We start from the raw sequence: 18,588 nt of genomic DNA, 5'->3' as shown, positions 1-18,588 counted from the left end.
TATATATTAACAAAAATATATCTCACTATATTTTTTTTACGGGAATATGTTACTATATATTTATTTATGAAATGTATTTTACGATATCAATATTATATAATATTTTAATTATGATTTTTCACTAGATGCTTATTAATATTTTTCACACTAAAACATATTAGTAAATAAAAACTATGATTATTTTTATTTATTAGGTTTTTAATATCGTCAATACTAAAATTTAATATATATTTTTTCATATTAAAATTTAATTATTTTATAAATTTTTATTACTAAAGATCAATAGATACATTATTAATTGACATACTTTACATATTTTCACTATGGACAAAAAAACACTATACCAAACACAACCGACCCACGACACGCGGCGGAGCCGCGGCCATACAGCGTGGCGAAGCCGCGCTACCCGTGCTATAGCACGGGTATATCGACTAGTTTGCTAGATAAAAGAACATTACACTGACAAAAAATGTGATGTTGTAAAAAAAATTAAATGTATATACGTATAATCAAAGATGGATCATTGTGGTACAAAAAATCACAACATCTTACTGTGAATAAAAAATCACTTTATCTACATGCAAATACATGGTGTCCTTTTCTCATGCCTATAAGGTAGAAGATCCCATGAGCCATTATCTTCATTAAAAATACGACAATTTTAACATAATTTTGATTCTTCAAATCTTTCCAAAGTTGTCTTTAATATTCTCGATGCCTCTACGTTCAACTGATCTATTCTTCTTTGTTGATGTGGTGTTTCATAGCTCCCGCTCTTCATATATTTTTCACTCCCTTCTAATTAATTTGGGGCTAGGGATGTTCTTGCCTCAATTTTTGGATGTGAGTTTTTTTATGTACTTTATATCATAACATAGTTTTTTTTTTAAATTTATTTATTTATCTATAACTCTAACTCGGTTGGGTTATCTTGATGGTGTTGCCCTAGGACATTGAAACATGTTCATTCTCAAAGTCTTATGTTCGATTTTCTGCGGTGTCAATTTAAGTGAGTTAGTTTAACTTTGTAACGCCCCATTTTTATTCTAATATTTTAGTAGATGTGTGAATATTTTATATATGACTTTAATTGCTATATAAATGATTTTATGTGAAATATATGTTTTATATGATTTTTATATGAAATATGTTATGATGCAATTTTATTATATGAATATTGGGGTTGTGTATTATTTAAATGAATGTTGTTATTATTTGATAGAAATAATATGAGAAATAGAAATATTATAGAAATAGTATTTATTTTTGGTTAATGGGAATTAAGTGGAAATTAATAGAAATTAAGGGAGTTGGGTGAGAAAAGAAAAGAGAGATATTTTTGAAGTAAAAAGAAAGAAAAAGGGAGAGAAACATTTTCACGTGAAAACATTAGAAGAAAACCTGCTTTTGGAGAGAAAACCTAGAAGAGGCAAAGAGAGAGCTAGGAAGGAATCGATTGCGGTAGCTTGTCGTTTGGTGTTGCTGAATTAAGGTAAGGGTGGGATTCCTTTCAATAATCTTGATATATAATTTGAAAATTGATGAAATTGTTGTTCTTGAGTTTAGGGTTTGAGAGGTTATGTTAGATGATAATTTATGATAAAACATGTTGTTTAATTGTATGAATATAGGTTGTTTTACCCCTATGATGTATACTAAACCTGTAAACATTGTTCTAATTCATTTTGGGTGATTGGGGGATCAAAAATTGGGTTTTTGGAGTGAAAACTGGTCTTTCCCGTAAGCTGTGAATGGCCAAAATTGGGCCCCGAACTGCCAAAATCGGGCCCCGAATTCTGAGCTGATTTTTCAGCTTTGGTTCGACAAAAATCGGGCCCCGAACTGCCGAAATCGGGCCCCGATTTCCTGTCAGTCAAAACTGGAAAACACTCACTTTTTCGCCCGTTTCTGTTTTGAATTAGCTTTCGGTGTAAACATAAAAGTTGTAGATAATTGAGTTAGCTTTCTAATGGCCTTGGTTTGGAGTGGAAAAGATTTGTAGATTTTGAGTTATGATAAAAATAGTCCAAGTGGGTCTTTAGCAAAATTTAAGAAAACTTAGCATAACTAATCCCAAGTTAGTCCAAAAACTTATGGTTGGTTTCCCAACTTCAAACTTAAGCGTTAGGGCTTTAGTTGAGGTGTTTTATGGATATTTGACTTATGTTCTATTGATCAAAACTTAATTGCTTTTGGGGGATGTTTTAGACTTGAGCTGAATGTAATTGATTTATAAATATATGTTATGTTGTTGATTCCGTTGTTGACGTTGTTGTATCATCTAATGTCAAAGTTGGGGAGTGTGTCATAATTGTTTTAGGCACATATGTTGTTGTTGTAGTCGCTGTTGAAGTTGTATGTTGATATACACAAGTTGAGTCCATTTGCATACTCACATCTGTTGGGGGCTTATGCCCTGGAATGTTCATCATTCAACCCGTTGGGGGCTTATGCCCTGGAATGTTTATCATTCACCTGTTGGGGGCTTATGCCCTGGGATGCTTTAACCATCCAAATTGTTGGGGGCTTATGCCCTGGAATGCTTAGCATTCAACGCGCGTAGATTGGTATCACCTGCATGATGCATAGTTGTTGTTGTCGTAGCATTGTTGAGTAGTTGTTGTTGTCGTAGCATTGTTGAGTCGTTGTTGTTGTCGTAGCATTGTTGAGTCGTTGTTGTCGTTGTAGCATTGTCGAGTTTCGGTGTCGTTGTGGATAATGTTGTTGTTGTTGTTGTTGTACCTTGTTGCTGAAATTAATTATGTTGTTGCTTATGTATTTATTTATATACTTTATTAATGATGCATGTTGTGATATGTTGTTGTTTTCATTAATTCGATGAATTATATATTATTATTATTGGATAAGTTTCTCACCCCTTCTGCGTATATGTTGCCTCGACCGTGGGTAATGTGCAGGTAATGATGGCTTGTAGGTTGATTGGCTCAAGTGTCTAGGGCTCTGATACATATTAGGATGGGGATCGTCGCGAGTGTCTTCTCATTTCTTTTATGTATCACATATTTTGGAAAGGACTTGCTATTAGAATAAAGTTGAATTATGTTGTGGCCTTTGTGCCAAGATTTTTATTGATGTTGAATTTGGTTAAATTTATATTTTAAAGAATTATTCTGCTGCAGTTTGTAAGATAATTTAAATGTTGGTATTTAAATAAATAGATATTTCCTATTTATGAAATTTTGATTAGCAGTGTGACACTCCGTTGTGTGGTTACTCTGATTAAATTAACTAATATTACGCTGTTGGAAGAACGGGGTGTTACAAACTTCTTAAAAAAATATTTATTTATCAAAATCAATCAAATGAAGGATAATTATTTATTTTCGTCTCTACAAAATTACATAACTTTTGTTTTTCATCATCATACAAAAAAGTGGCACATTATCGTTTTTATAAAATTTTCCTGCATAAATTTTTATCCCGTAGTGTTAAATCAACATGCACTTTTTAATGATATTTTTGCAAACATATTTGGAACGATTCATATTTTTATAATTTTTATCTTAAACTTTTCATATTTAAAATGTTTATATGTAATTTATTCCATGTTAAATAAGAAAATTAAATTTTTGTAAAAGAAAGTTATAATGTTCTAAACATGCATGCAAAAAATCATTCAAAAATTTAATAATTTAAAGATATTCAAACAAATTTTGGTTTTAGTAGGGATTGAGACTGCATGCAAGAAGATTTTGTAGGTACAACAAATTGCCACTTTTTACTTGGCCAAAAAACAATGAAATTTGATAATTTTGTAGGACTAAAAACATATTTAACTCGTTATAAAATTATCATTAATAAAAATCATCTATAAAAAGTAATATAGTGTATGTATGGTTCTGCGGTGGTAAAAATTGAGTTTGATAGAATTTATTTCGATCAAAAATGAGTTAGTTGGGTGTAAGTTAATTTATGTTTGGATGCCTTCATGCGAAAGTGATTCCAATAAGATTGTGTTGTTTGGATAATGGGATGAAAGTTGCTTTTACATGTGTAGTTACCAAAATGGGTTTTAGTTGTATTTCGAATTATATATAATTAGGTGCAGCTTGTTAACAAAATGGGTTTTACATGTGTTGTTTCGAATTATATATAATTTGGGTTTTACCAAAATGGGTTTTTAGTAAAGTACAAGTAGGTGCAGCTTGTTAACTTGCACCTTAGTGTTTTTAGGTGGGTGCAAGTTAACAGCCCCACTGTTAACTTGCACCCACCTAAAAACACTAATGTGCAAGTTAACAAGCTGCACCTACTAGTTATTTACCAAAACACCCATGTTTTTCTATTATAAACAAATATTATTTATGCTATTTACAAAAATGTCCTTTTAATTAAAATAAAGTTTAATAGAGACAAAATGGTGTTTTAGTAAAGTACAAGTAGGTGCAGCTTGTTAACTTGCACCTTAGTGTTTTTAGGTGGGTGCAAGTTAACAGCCCCCATATATATATATATATATATATATATATATATATATATATATATATATATATATATATATATATATAGGGGTTTGCTACAATAGACCCACCTTGTTTTATGAAGGTCTATTTTAGCAAGCAACACCTTTTCATTTGGACAAAAAAACCCAACCTTTTCTTTTTTGAAATCATCAAAACTCAGGGGTACAACTGTAATTGACCTTGTATCATTAATGTTTTTTATTTCCAATTTATTTCTTCTTCTCTGCCTTTCACCCTTTCTCCTGCGATTCCCATTTTGTTTCAATTTCAATGTACCAATAGAGATGAAAGGAACTTCCATGGGAATTTTTGTTGAGGAATTGAATCATAATCTTTTGTAACCTTAAATTTATTATACACCACCATGGTAAATTTACTTTTCAATTAGCACAAAAACAAGATAATGATTAAAGGTAGTTTTTACCCTCACTGTTGCTTCAGAGCTTCTTTGTTAATGGTGACCTTTGTTCTTCATTCATTCTTTAACAAAAATCACCACCGTTGGAACCCATCAGCTGGATTATACTTCCTCGGACAACCTTAAACCCAGGTCGAAAACTAAAGCTCAGATTGAAATAAGCATAAAAATTAACTTTTGATTTCTTCCTTAATGATGTTTCCTTGAAGTATTTCACTTGTGATTTGGTGTTTAGTTTGAACCAAAGAGTTGGATTAAAAAAGCTACAATGATGGAGAAAGAATGGAAAATGGGAAACGCAGGAGAGAGAGCGTGAAAGGCAGAGAAGAAGAAATAAATTGGAAATAAAAATCATTAATGATACAATGCCAATTACAGATGTACCCCTGAGTTTTGATGACTTCAAAAAAGAAAAAGTTGGGTTTTTTGGTCCAAATGAAAAGGTGTTGCTTGCTAAAATAGACCTTCATAAAACAAGGTGGGTTTATTGTAGCAAACCCCATATATATATATATATATATATATATATATATATATATATATATATATATATATATATATATATATATATTGTCAAGTAGTCTGTTGGTTGAAGCTCACACATTTTAAACGTGGATAAGTGGGGTGTCAGGGGTTCGAATGTAACGCCCTCCTTTTATTTATATATTTTTAAGTTATAATCTATTTATGTGATTTATTTATATATATGAAGTGTTAGTATTTTATTATGTGGCATTATTCTATTATTTATTAGAATATGAGAATTATTAGTGTAAGTAGAATTGGAGGTTAGAATAGAAAGAAGAATAAGTTATTGGGCCTAAATAGATTTAGGAAGAGTGATATAAACAAGGAAGCTTAGGTTAGAAAGAGTTTTTACGTTAAACCGCTTTTTGGAGAAAGAGGAGAAAGAGGAGAACTCAGAGAGAGAACCCTGGGAACAAAGAACGCTGCTTTTGATTTCAGAAAAACAATCTAAGGTAAAGGTGAGACTAACTTTCAACATTATTAAGTGTATGATTCTGAAAAATGGATTTAGCATGAATTAGGATGAGTTTTGTGAGAATTATGGATTAGGGTTTATGACCGATTTTGATGATTGAACCATAAGAACTTGTTAGATTGATGTGGAACTTGTGTACAGACCTTAGATATTCCATAGGGGGATAATTAGATGCTGTTTGGATGATAGAACCATGAGATTTGATGAAAATTGAGATTCTGAGAAAAAGTGATTTTAAGTGTTTTTGAGAAATAAGTGATTCTAGGATAAGCTGTTTTGGTGATTTAAAAATATGATTTTTCAGTAAAATATGATAGGATTTGTCGAATAGAACGCGTAGGCGAAAACGAAATTGGAATCGGGGTAACGGTTAGGTTTTTACGGACGAAACGGTAAAACCGGGAAAAACCAGGACTGCACAGAGCTGCTGCGCAGGTCACTGGCTACTGCCTTCCCACGCCTGGGCGCAGCTTTCCACGCTTGAGCGCAGCAAGGCAGCCCCTCATGGGTGACTGCTTGTTGTGTTTTCGTTGCGTGCTGTCAGAACTTTGATTTTTATGTTCTTGTGTCTTTTTCACCTGTTTCCGTGTTGAATTAGCTTTTGGTGTAAACATGAAAGTTGTAGATAATTGAGTTAGCTTTCTAATGGATTTGGAGTGACTAGAAAAATTATGTGTAGATTTTGAGTTATGAAGAAAATAGTCCAAGTGGGTCTTCAGAAAACTTTAAGAAAACTTAGCATAATTAATCCTAAGTTAGTCCAAAAACTTATGGTTGGTTTCCCAACTTCAACTTAAGTATTAAGGATTTAGTTGAGGTGTTTTATGAGTATTTAGCTTATGTCTCATTGATCAAACTTGATTTGCTTTTGAAGAATGTTTTGGACTTTGATATGAATGTAATTGATTAATGTATATGTGGTTATTGTTGTTGATATGTTGGAATACATTATGTGAGTATTGTATGATACATGATATTATGATGTTTTATGATGTTAAGTTGATATGATTCATTCCTTTAATGATGATATGTTATTCAAGCACTGTTATATGCTGCATTTGTCGTTGTTTGCTGTTGTTGACCATTTAATGTTACAAAGTTGTATGAGTCGGTTCAAGTTGTAAATATCTAAGAAGTGGTCCATGTTAACGGAGTTATAAGAGATGTTCATGATGTTGTCTAAGTTGTAGGAAGATTGAGTCCATTGCATACTCATTAAAGATGGGGGCTTGAGGCCCGGCAGCTTAATGCTCAAACTACGTTGGGGGCTTGAGGCCCGGCAGCTTAATGCTCAAACTACGTTGGGGGCTTGAGGCCCGACAGCTTTTGCTCATTTTGTCGAAGAGCCTATTTACACTCATATATGTTGGGGGCTTGATGCCCTGAATGGTACCACATGCATTTGCATATCAAGAAGTTTTTACAAAGGTTTAAGATGTTAAGAGTTGCATTGTCAAGTTGAGTCGCATCGTCGAGTCAAATGTTGAGTTGAATAAAATGTCTGATGATTTTAAGATGATATTTGCTTATGAATTAAATATGATATTTGATTATGATTTGATATGATGCTAAGTGATAAATGTTTGATATTGTTAATGATGTTTTATGTTGTTAAATGCATTTTGATGAATTATATGTTTAATTTGTCGACTGTGACATCTCACCCCTTTGCTTGAAAATGTTGCTCTTCGTATGGGTAACTTGCAGGTAACCAAGATTAGTTGCGGTCGTGAGTGGACTCCTCACATTGTGTCTAGGTGCTCTGATACGTAACAGGATGGGGCTTACTTTTACTTTTATTCCTTACGTGTCATTTATGAACTTTTTATGAATAAATATTGAATCAGAACTTATGAGATTTTTCTGATGAGGTCTGCGTGCCAAAGACTTTTATTATGTTGAACTATTTTCCACTGCGGAGTTCAGATTTTATGATGTTGAATTTTGAAGGATAAATGTTAATTATCCACTTTATGACTTTTAAGAAATGTGACATTCCGTTTTGTGAGGAAAAACTCTGATTTATTACGAATTTTTATGTCGGGAAAACAGGGTGTTACATCGAACCTCTGCCCCTTCGTAAATTATGCATTGTCCCTAACAACTGAGCTAAGCTCACAGAGACAATTATATATTTTATTTATAGTATTGCATTGTTTTTTTTTTTGACAAAATTTATAGTATTGCATTGTTGAATTTGATAATACTGTAAAAAAAAATTAGTAAAGAAAAATTATTCAATAAAATGTGCATGTTATATATTTCTTTTGAATAAAAAAAATTATTCAATAAAATGTGCATGTTATATTATAAATATAAAGAATTTTTTTGAGGAATAAAGTATGTAAAATAAATGTGCATGTTCTATTTCGTATTCATAAATTATAAATATAACTATAATTTACGTTTTCTTTCTGACGGACAATATTTTCAGCAAAATCATAATAATAATCTAAATATAATATAAGGAGTAATTGCGGAACTTATATTATATTATTTGGTAACATTGAGTTTGTAAAATAGATTTCACCAGCTGGAAAAGCTACTATTACTTGCTTCCGATGAACGTGAGTCTGGAGCATAAGAATCAATTTTATTGTTGAAACCCAAACAACATCGTACTTTCCCAAATTACCCATGATATTCTTTTTTCATTTTTCGACAAAGTTGTATAAAACACAGTCAAAGTGATGAATTTTGCGTTGCTCAAATTCTTTCTCGACCCTGTTTCTGCCTTCATGTTACCCTGCAAACTTCAACATTCTCTCTCTTTCTTTGAGAAAGAAGATGGAATTGGATTAGTATTTATTTATTTATTTATTTTATTTAAATTTGAAAATTGCTTTATTGACGATGAATACTTCCTATTGACACGAGTAAATGACGTTTTTACCCACAACGGCAGTTAACAACCGTTGGTCTAAGCGCCGACAGTTAACAACCGCTGGATTCCAGCGGCAGTTAACAACCGTTGTGTTCGTGATATGTTCAAGTCAGTAGTCATAATCCAGACACTCACTCCATCATCACCATCACCATCTTTCTCTCAAATTTTCACTCTCTCTAAAAAACTCTACCAAATCATCCAAAATTTCTTCCACTAAATCACAAGTTATCACTTATGCTATTGTCATACATTTTAGTTAGTATATGTGTTTATATGTTTATAATTTTAGTTGTTGTTTAATTTTTAATTTTTGAATTTTTGTTTTTAATATATTTAAGTTGTAGATCTGAAATGTTATTAACATATATTATGAATACCTGTTATAATGAAGTTATATTGCTTAAATTTATAATTTTTTTTTGAATTTTATAAATTTTTTAGAGTTTGAATATTTGTTTTTAATATAGTTATGCTGTAGATCTGAAATGTTATTAACATATATTATGAATACTTGTTATAATGAAGTTATACTGCTTGAAATTATAATTTTTTTCGATTTTTATAAATTTTTTAGGGTTTGTTTAAGATTTTTAGGGTTTATGTCAAATTTTCACTACAAGTGTTTGAATGAGTTTTTCATTGATTATTTTTAATTTCTAATTGTGTATATTTGAAGCTATGGACGGGTGGATCGACGTTCATGCAGAATTCAACGGCGGAGAACCTCATAGGTTAAAGATTCAGTGTCTTGACGTAACATTAAGAGGTCTCAAGGATCAACTGAATGAATTCAACCAAGCACTCAACCCCAGAGACATAAGGAGGGTGCAAAAAGTTCGGTATAAACGTCCAAAGCTCGACGAGGGGAGAAAATCATTCACTTAGGTGGAGTTAAAGAACGACGGAAACGTGACAAGCATGCTTTGGGAGCACAACATGTTATAGTGGATCGATATGCGGGTAACGTTGCTGAGATCAACTGAAGATATCATCAACTACTTGATTCCGCCAGAAGATCGTCATTAGTTAGGGTAAGGTGCATTCCAACTACAACAATTGTCTTACCTCTAAAATGGGGTAATTCAAACTCGCCAAACGGCGAGGACTCAAGCATTTCACTCGGCATTCATGTTTTTCCTTTGAAAAGATTAAAGTTTTGTTAGACTGGTTTAGATGAAGGTATTAAGTGTCAAGGAATGGACCTCAATTCGTTGGCACTTGAATACAATCATTCAAGATGATGATCGTATGTTGGAGTCCTACTGCTTAGCCAGTTTGAATTTGCCACATTCAGGGGCAAGATAATTGTTGCAGTTGGAAGGTACATTCCGGAATGTAATGTGATAATTATCTTATTTATTCCTTTTTCGAATTTATTTATTCATTACGGAATTTTAATTATTTGAATTCACGTTAGATTTCAATAGTTTGTATTAGAATATGGAATTTTAATTATTTGAATTCACGTTAGATTTGATTAGTTTTTATTCAAATTCACATTATATTTCTTTAATACACATTTTTTATTTGAATTTTTGTATTTCATATAAATAAATGCAAATAAAAACTAAAATAAAGGAACACAAGTAATAGATATAAAATCACATTTTATTAATATAATAATATTTTTACAATGGGGTAAAACTAAATCTGCTTCGTCGTACCAATAACATTAAAAATAACATCTTCGTCGTACATTTATTCCTTAATAGGTGGAGTCATCTTCGTCGTAATTTTATTCCTTAATAGGTGGAGTCATCTTCGTCGTACATTTATTCCTTAATAGGTTGAGTCATCTTCATCGTACATTTATTCCTTAAGTCATCTTCATCGTACATTTATTCCTTAATAGGTGGAGTCATCTTCGTCGTACATTAGTTCCTTAATAGGTGGAGTCATCTTCTGGATACTCTTCTTCAAGATACTCATACAAGACAACACCAAGATGACCCAAAATTGTTCCTCATCTTTGCACTCTTGTTGTTTAATAATACATTTAACTCTAAAGACAAAATAACACAAACCATAAACCCTAAATCCTTAATAGGTGGAGTCATCTTTATTACCCTTTTCCAAGATACTCATACAAGACAACACCAAAATGACCCAAAATTGTTCCTCGCCTTTGCACTCTTGTTGTTTAATAATACATTTAACTACCGCTTGGGTTAAAACAAAGGCAAAAAACCACAAACCATAAACCCTAAACCCTAAATCCTGGGGTAAAACCAATTCAAAGAAACCTCTTGAAATTTTCAAATTTTCAATGAAAGGCGAATGATGACAAACCAACATTTTGTAGAAGAAAGAAAGAGTAAGAATGAGAGTAAAGAGGAGAGAATGATAGGAAATGAGAGTAAGGAGAAAATAATGTGAGGAAATGAGAGAATGTGAGGAAATGTGAGGGTTTTTATAGGGGAAAAATGTAGAAAAAATAGGTTGAATGTTGAAAAAATAGGTTGAATGAATGATGGAAAAAGAGGCTGAATGATGGAAAAAGAGGTTGAATGTAGAAAAAATAGGTTGAATGAATGATGAAAAAAGAGGTTGAATGATGAAAAGGACGGTGCATCCAAGAACGCACGTAGCGGCAGTTAACTGCCGCTGGTGGCCAACGGTTGTTAACTGCCGGCGCTTTACCCAACGGTTGTTAACTGCCGCTGGGGGCATTTTAGTATTTTACTTGTGTCAATATGAAGTTTTCATTGTCAGAAAAGCAATTTCTTTCAATTTTCACAAAATGAAATTGGGTTCTAAAGGCCCGTTAGTTAATTTCTCCTCTTATGCAAGCCCATTAAATTTTGGCTTAATAGCAGTTTTGGTCCCCTATGTTTTAAGAAGTTGCGATTTTGGCCCCCTAACTAAAATAATTTGATTTTGGCCCCCTATGTTTTGCCCCCTTTGCACTTTTGGCCCCCTAGATCAATTTTGACCAAGTCAATGCTGACGTGGCGCGACGTGTGCAAATTCTTTTATTTTTAATTTTTTTAAAAAAACTTTATAAATTTTTTTTAATTAAAAAAATTTTAATTAAAAAAATATAAATAAAAAATAAAAAAATTACACATGTGGCGCCACGTCAGCATTGACTTTGTCAAAATTGGCCTAGGGGGCCAAAAGTGCAAAGGGGGCAAAACATAGGGGGCCAAAATCAAATTATTTTAGTTAGGGGGCCAAATCGCAGCTTCTTGAAACATAAGGGGCCAAAACTGCTATTAAGCCTTAAATTTTTTACAGATTTTTTTTTTGAGAAAAAACCGTTTGACAACATTTGTTATTTTTTTACAAAGAGACAAAATTTGTTAATTAATATGTGTAAAAATATTTATATAATATACCTAATTCAAATTAAACTATCAAATTAATCTGCATTTTATTTTAGAAGTTTTTCTAATCTACAAATAATTAAATTGATAATGCAACATAAATTTGAATAATTATATAAAATAGAAACAAAATCTAATTTTAAAAAGATATTAATACCCATTTTGGTAATTATGCATTCAAAATCAATTTTGAGCCAAACTATCCAAACAACAAGAATTTTTAAGAATCAATTCTAAGTGAATGTATCCAAACATAAATCAATTCACATTCAACTCACTTTTCCCAAAATCAATTTTGTCAAACTCAATTCTATCAAAATCAATTCTCTCCACCGCTGAACCAAACACACACTCAGTTTCAGAAGTATCCACGTCAACATCCAAAAATTATAAGAGATGGAAAGGTGATATTGAGCTTATGTCAATGTGTTTTGCCGCCGAAAGCACTTATGAGCAAGTAAAGATAATGTAATATGATATGAGTGAAAGTACTATAATTTAAGTAGAAAAAGCAAGTAATATAATTAATATAGAAAAACATATATAATATAATATTTTAAGGAATATAACATTGAGTAGAAAAAGTAATATAATAAGATGTAATTATCATAGTAATCAGGGTCGGCTCAAGGGCCAAGCCACCCAAACAAGGACTTTAGGCCTCAAGATTTTAGGTTAAAAAAAAGCCTCAAAATAAGTTAATTTAGCTATAAGCATATACTATAACATACTAATAAACAATATTTGTCTAACTAAGTTGGTTAATTTTATGGCCTCAAATATCCTTTTGGTTCTAAGTTCAAATTTTGGATTCAATAAAAACTTGATTTATTATGCTTTTAATAAACATTTTGTTATTTTTATTAATTTCAAGAGGCCTCATTATAAAATTTGCTTTAGGCCTCTTGTCATGTTGAGTCGGCCCTGATAGTAATAAAAAGAATCATCTATAATCGTTAAAGTAATAAAAATATTCATCTATAGAAAGTGAAAATTTTCTCTTTTTGATAGATTAAAAAGTGAATAATTTCTGATTTTAAAATAGTAAATATATTATAGTATTTGATATTTAACATATTTTTTTTTTTGGTAAAGTAAGTTCATCTTACAGCCTCTGAATACAGTTTCACCATTTCCGCAACATGTAAGAGTGAAACGAAAAGGAAAATAATACTAACACAAAACCGAAGCGAGGGTAAAACCGAAATTATACCAGTTTTGGTTTACAACACTTTCCTTTCTTTCTCTTACGCACGCATTGTTCAATTCTTACGGTAATAAAAGATTTCTCCTAATTCTATTCCTTTATCAATTTGCATCGTTATTACTGTAGAATCACCGTCTCCGATCTCATATTCTCAATCCTCAAACCCTAACATTCATCGATTCTTCCATCTTCTAATCAGGTATATGCTCATTTTCGATCATTCAACCTTCTTTTTCCGTTCAATCGAGTGCAATTGAATTCGTTAATTTTTGTGATATTTTCGAAATTATTCAATTATGTCTTTGTTCGAGCTTGATTGAGCTAAGAAAATTCAACGGTTGAAGTTAGAGTAAGAACTGAGAAATTGATACTGATTTTCTGATATTTTTTTCAACTAAATTCGCTTTGATTTTTTGTCATTAGGTTTGAACAGTGTTTGTTGTGAATTTGGAACACTGTGCAACACTGAACTAGATTGTGTTATATCACATTTTGAAATTAGTTTCACGCGTGAAGTGATAGCTGGAACTGTTGTTTTTGGAATGACGTCTCGCAAATAGATTGCGGTGAGGAAGGATGAATATCGTTAAGGGTGTTGCTGACCTTATACGAAGAACTTCCTCTGGGCATAGTGGTGAATCATCAGGTTTTCATGCTCAGAAGTTCTCTCCTCCTGGGCCTAAGATTCGTTTCAGGTAAAGTATTAAATAAAAAGCTCCATGCTCGCGTTAATACCACAGAATTGAATTACAAGTTTCTTGAAATTATTTAATGTGTAATGCTTGCTGTTTCACTGGGACGTGATAGAAGATTAAGTTATTCTGTTAGATATTTATGTCTTTTGACGTATGGAGTGTTTAGGTGATTATCAAGGCTGGATTCTTTTACGATTGAGTAGTGTTTTAGGAAAGAGAATTTTATCGTTTATACAATTTTCATTGAGTGTTCCAATGAAATGGGAATAAATTGCGTTGGACGATCACTTGCGTATTCTTCATAGTTAATATCATATCATTAACAGGGATTGTAACCCGCAGTGTTGGGCTTGCAAGTGTTATCCCTCGTGAGATCGGGAGTGAATTGCTGTTTAACAGGGATTCTTCATTACTGCATTTTGAGAATAAATGAAAAATCCAGTTAAGTTTTTACTAAAGAAGGAAACTCGCGTAGTAGTTGTTCAGAGTCCTGGCTGGAAGTGTTATGGCGTGAAAGAGTGTTCACAAGTGGGAGGCAACACCCACATTACAAGTGGGTCTTGACGTATTGTGGAATTGAGTTAGGTTTACCCTAAATTTTAGAATGATTATTTGTCTTGGATTAATACTATTCTCAATTATCAAGGGGAAGCTTGGGTACTTAATTGAGCTCTTATCATATAAGAGCTTTTCACTTTAATTCAATGAGCTATTTGTGTTTGATATGCACGTAAAAAACTATTTGTCATTTGTTTACACTATAAAAATAGAATTTGAGGTGGATGGAAATCAACGACGGGATGGGGGTATAGGCTTCACATTAACTGTTTCCTTACCTATCTTACGAAGTTTATCAAAATCAATATTTTAAAAACCGGACCGGAGATCAAACGGGTGACACCTCCAGGCCATGGTTTAATTGGTTGAACCACAGTTGAATTGATTATTGAATGACAAAATAAAAATAAATAAGCGCTAAAAACAAAACCGGTTGAACCACAGTTCAAACCAATTCAATCTTGGTTCAACTAGGCTGCTGTACAACTGGGACCAAACCAACCGATGAACTGGCCAGTTCCCGATTCAACCTGTTGACCTGTCCAGTTCGGTCCAGTTTTTAAAAGGTTGATTAAAATAAGTTGAAAATAACTCACGGGCACATCATAAGCTTTTTTTATAAACTCTCCCAAACACTTACATACATGTTCATGTCATCAAATAAAACCAATTAAACTCTTCCAATTCCAAACACCACCTAAATGTTATGACATTTGATTTACTTGGGGTTGAAAGCCAATGGGTTTTTGACACACAAATAGCCAAATAGCATATCGATACATAATTTTGGCATTTTACTCTTGCCAATTCATTTTAAGTGAACCAGAAAAAAACAGATCTTTTGTAAAAGGACACAACGATTGTTCCAGAGGTGGTTGCCTTGCATGCTGAAAACAATTTTTGTTAATGCTGTTAATAACTGCTATCCATATAAAACGCTCAGCTTGGATGGAGCTTTAGATATGAATAGATTTTGAACAATGACTTTGTGTGTGTGTGTGTGTGGGTGGGTGGGTGGGGGGGGGGGGGGGGGGGGGGGGGGGGGATTTGGTTAGAAACTGAGAGAGATTCACCAAAGAAATAACTTAAAAAATAATTTGTGATTATATTGCTAAAATACATTTAATCGTACATGATTTCATTTGAATTGACTTCTTCCAGTGATGCTGGGGATGAGGCAATAGTAAATACTCTTTGGGAGCGATATCAGAAAAATGATGATAAGGTATGATTGGATTTATGCTTCCTACATTTTTATTTGTCAAATATATAATTCCAAAGCTTGACAAACTTCATTTAAATTTAAGTCTTGTAAGATATGCAATCTGTTGGCTCTATTTTCTATCTATCTATATATTATCTCTGTTCAATATTTTTTGGATTGCTGCAGTTGAGAACGATGCTAAATTCACGCTTTCTTCTCCTCACGACACTAGTCATTTATTTAGTAATTTTTCCTCACAAAAAGTCTTTAATGTTTTAGGTGGAGAAAAAAAGGTTGCTTCATGTTTTCATCAAGCAATTTGTAGTTGTCTACAAGGATTGGGAACCTATAAATTCAGGAATATTATTAGAGTCTGCTTCTGTTGAGAAATTTTCATCTGCTGATGATGTCGTCGTTGGCTGCTCAGCTGGACATCCTGTTGAAGTCATTCGGGTATTAGTTGATGAGGTCACACAGTTAAGCTCACTAGTCACTGAGTGTAAGATGCATATTGCCATCCTCGTATTATCTTCACCTTCCTCTTTCTTAATTAACATTCATTATAAGTAAGTCCAACTGGTTTTGTACATGCAATACAAATTAGAGGTTGGGCCTAATACCATCTATAAAGGGCAACCCAATATGCTAGGGTCATGACAAAGTGTTTTTGACCTAAATGTTTAGAGAGGGTAATTTTTGTTACTCGTTGTGGTACTGTTACTGCTGACATGTAATTTGATGCAATTTTTGTCTACTCTTGTTTTTTCAGTGAGCACCAGCATTTTGCAATCGACAGAATTGTCTGGGGCTGCAACCAAGTCATATATTACATCTGAAGGGTTTTTAATTTTGGATGCATTGAAAATTATTGCTCGTTCATTATACAATTGTAGAGTATTTGGATACTATGGTGGAATTCAAAAACTTACAGCACTAATGAAAGGTATAATAATTTTTTTGGGTTCCTAATTTTGATTACTTTGTGTGCATCTTTTAGGTACAAGTGTAGATATTTTTTTCCTCCTGAAAATTGGTGTAAGTTTCATGTTCGCCTATTTCTTTTCTATAACCCTTTAGCATTTTTTAGGCTGTTAATGTTAAGGCTAAGATCTATGTGTTCCATTGTTATAATTTAACAGGTGCTTCATGGTTTTTTATTTGTTTTCTGTTTGAGGTAAAAAGTTTCAAGAGGGTTCTAGTAATTTTCTTTTATCCTTTATGCAAACAAATGAGCACATGTTAATAATAATTTGACCCATGGCTAAATCCAAACTGCCACATGAGCCTAACTAACTTCGTGTTAGTTACAGCTAAGTGTAGGATAAACCGCCCTTGGGTGTAGGATTAGGCCTCGTATGAAGTCTTAGATTCAGTTGAATCTATTCATTGTAACAAACATTCAACCATTTTATGCAATATGAAGTTTACTTTCCTCAATTTAATTCTCTTTAACATTTTCTTTCCTTAATGGATGTTGCGCTCTTATACATTTTGTTCAATTTTGCATACAAATAAAATAATTTTCTGATATTTGACAAGTATTAATCCCCAAATACTACTTTCCACTCTTCCATTCATTATACTAAGTCTATACTTTCAAAATTGACTATGGTCCTATGATTTATTGATTCAAATATCTTTCTTTTATAAGGCAAAAACAGTGAAGTCTATTCTTACTCTGGGTTAATTGGTTGCAGGGGCTGTGGTCCAACTTAAAACCATAAGTGGTGCCCTTTCTGCTGATGAAAGTTTGTCTGACTTTGTTCTAGAGAAAATTAAGCTGCTCCAACAAATTCTGATATACGTCGTGTCAATATTTTATGTTTTCATTGACTTGGGTTCAAATATAGACAAAAAGGATGAGCTGTTCTGCAGTCTTGTAGGCTTTATTTCACGTGTTGATGCTGCAATCAGCTCTTCAAATAGTTCAAAGGTTTTGTCTACTGAAGCAAGGTTACATTGGCGTCAGAAAGCAATTGTTTCTGTGATGGAAGCTGGTGGTCTAAATTGGTTAGTAGGTAAGGTAGGCATCTGTTATATTTAGATATTTGAGGTTATTAGGCATTTGTTGTTTCACTGGTTGACTTTCCAACTTGGGAAATTATATTCAGTTCTGCACTAGGTAAATATATATACATGAAAGGTTCAATTAATTCGACTAATGCATTATTAAATGTTGGTTAAACTAACCTATAGGTTGCTGTAGTTCCAGCTAAACTTTTGAGCAGGTCCCTATTCTTTTGTTGTTTCTGATGGGGTCCATATATATATATATATATATATATATATATATATATATATATTAAAATAGGTAGATTGGCCGACAGCCATAATATATGTACAGTTATCAGTAGGTTCTAGGTTACTGTTACAGGTCTCGAGGACTTAATTATAAACGTTCATAGTTTGTTAGGATCTAATTGAAATTTTAGAACAGTAAAATCATTGATGTCTATTCGATATTTTTTTATAAGGTTCTTGTTAAATACCTTTAAACTAAAGGGGAGCTTTTGGAATTTTTATCAATTTTTTATAAGGTTCTTGTTAAATACGTTTAAACTAAAGGGGAGCTTTTGATATTTTTATCAATTTCTTGTTAAAAACTTTTAAACTATTGGGGAGCTTTTGAAATTTATTTAAACTGTAGGGACTTCAAAAGTAGTTTAACCTTAAATTTTAATGCATTCACTGTTTGTGCGATAAATCCATTTATGCTTAAACCGTGTCATTGAGATTGGGGCCAGGGCATGTATTGCTCATAGTTCTCCTTATCACATTGAAGTGTGTGTACAAGATAACTACA

General features: G+C 32.3%; 1 protein-coding gene and 1 long non-coding RNA gene across 4 annotated transcripts in view; both read left to right on the top strand.

The window, feature by feature from the left end:
* The first annotated feature begins 679 nt into the window (after positions 1–679).
* LOC146941959 (uncharacterized) lies at positions 680–3,169 on the top strand. Its single transcript, XR_015033537.1, has 3 exons — positions 680–846; positions 953–1,012; positions 2,922–3,169. It is a non-coding gene; the product is annotated as an uncharacterized LOC146941959 (long non-coding RNA).
* Positions 3,170–13,392: 10,223 nt separating this feature from the next.
* Positions 13,393–18,588, top strand: part of LOC146941958 (binding protein) — a 28,577-nt gene continuing 23,381 nt past the window's right edge. The window contains exons 1-6 of one of the 3 annotated variants that reach the window (XM_085755880.1): positions 13,393–13,527; positions 13,752–14,023; positions 15,743–15,806; positions 16,065–16,284; positions 16,555–16,728; positions 17,483–17,803. In XM_085755880.1, the coding sequence (XP_085612006.1) occupies positions 13,905–14,023; positions 15,743–15,806; positions 16,065–16,284; positions 16,555–16,728; positions 17,483–17,803 (898 nt within the window). In that variant the 5' untranslated portion in view covers positions 13,393–13,527; positions 13,752–13,904. Of the gene's footprint in view, positions 13,528–13,751; positions 14,024–15,742; positions 15,807–16,064; positions 16,285–16,554; positions 16,821–17,482; positions 17,809–18,588 lie in introns of those variants that run through there. The other 2 variants (XM_085755881.1, XM_085755883.1) reach the window with 2 other exon arrangements.

Source organism: Medicago sativa, chromosome 3 (genome assembly GCF_051527215.1).
Source record: "Medicago sativa cultivar Bolivia chromosome 3, Bolivia_mono, whole genome shotgun sequence".
Classification (NCBI taxonomy): domain Eukaryota; kingdom Viridiplantae; phylum Streptophyta; class Magnoliopsida; order Fabales; family Fabaceae; genus Medicago; species Medicago sativa.
This window is presented reverse-complemented; position numbering and strand designations above follow the sequence as displayed.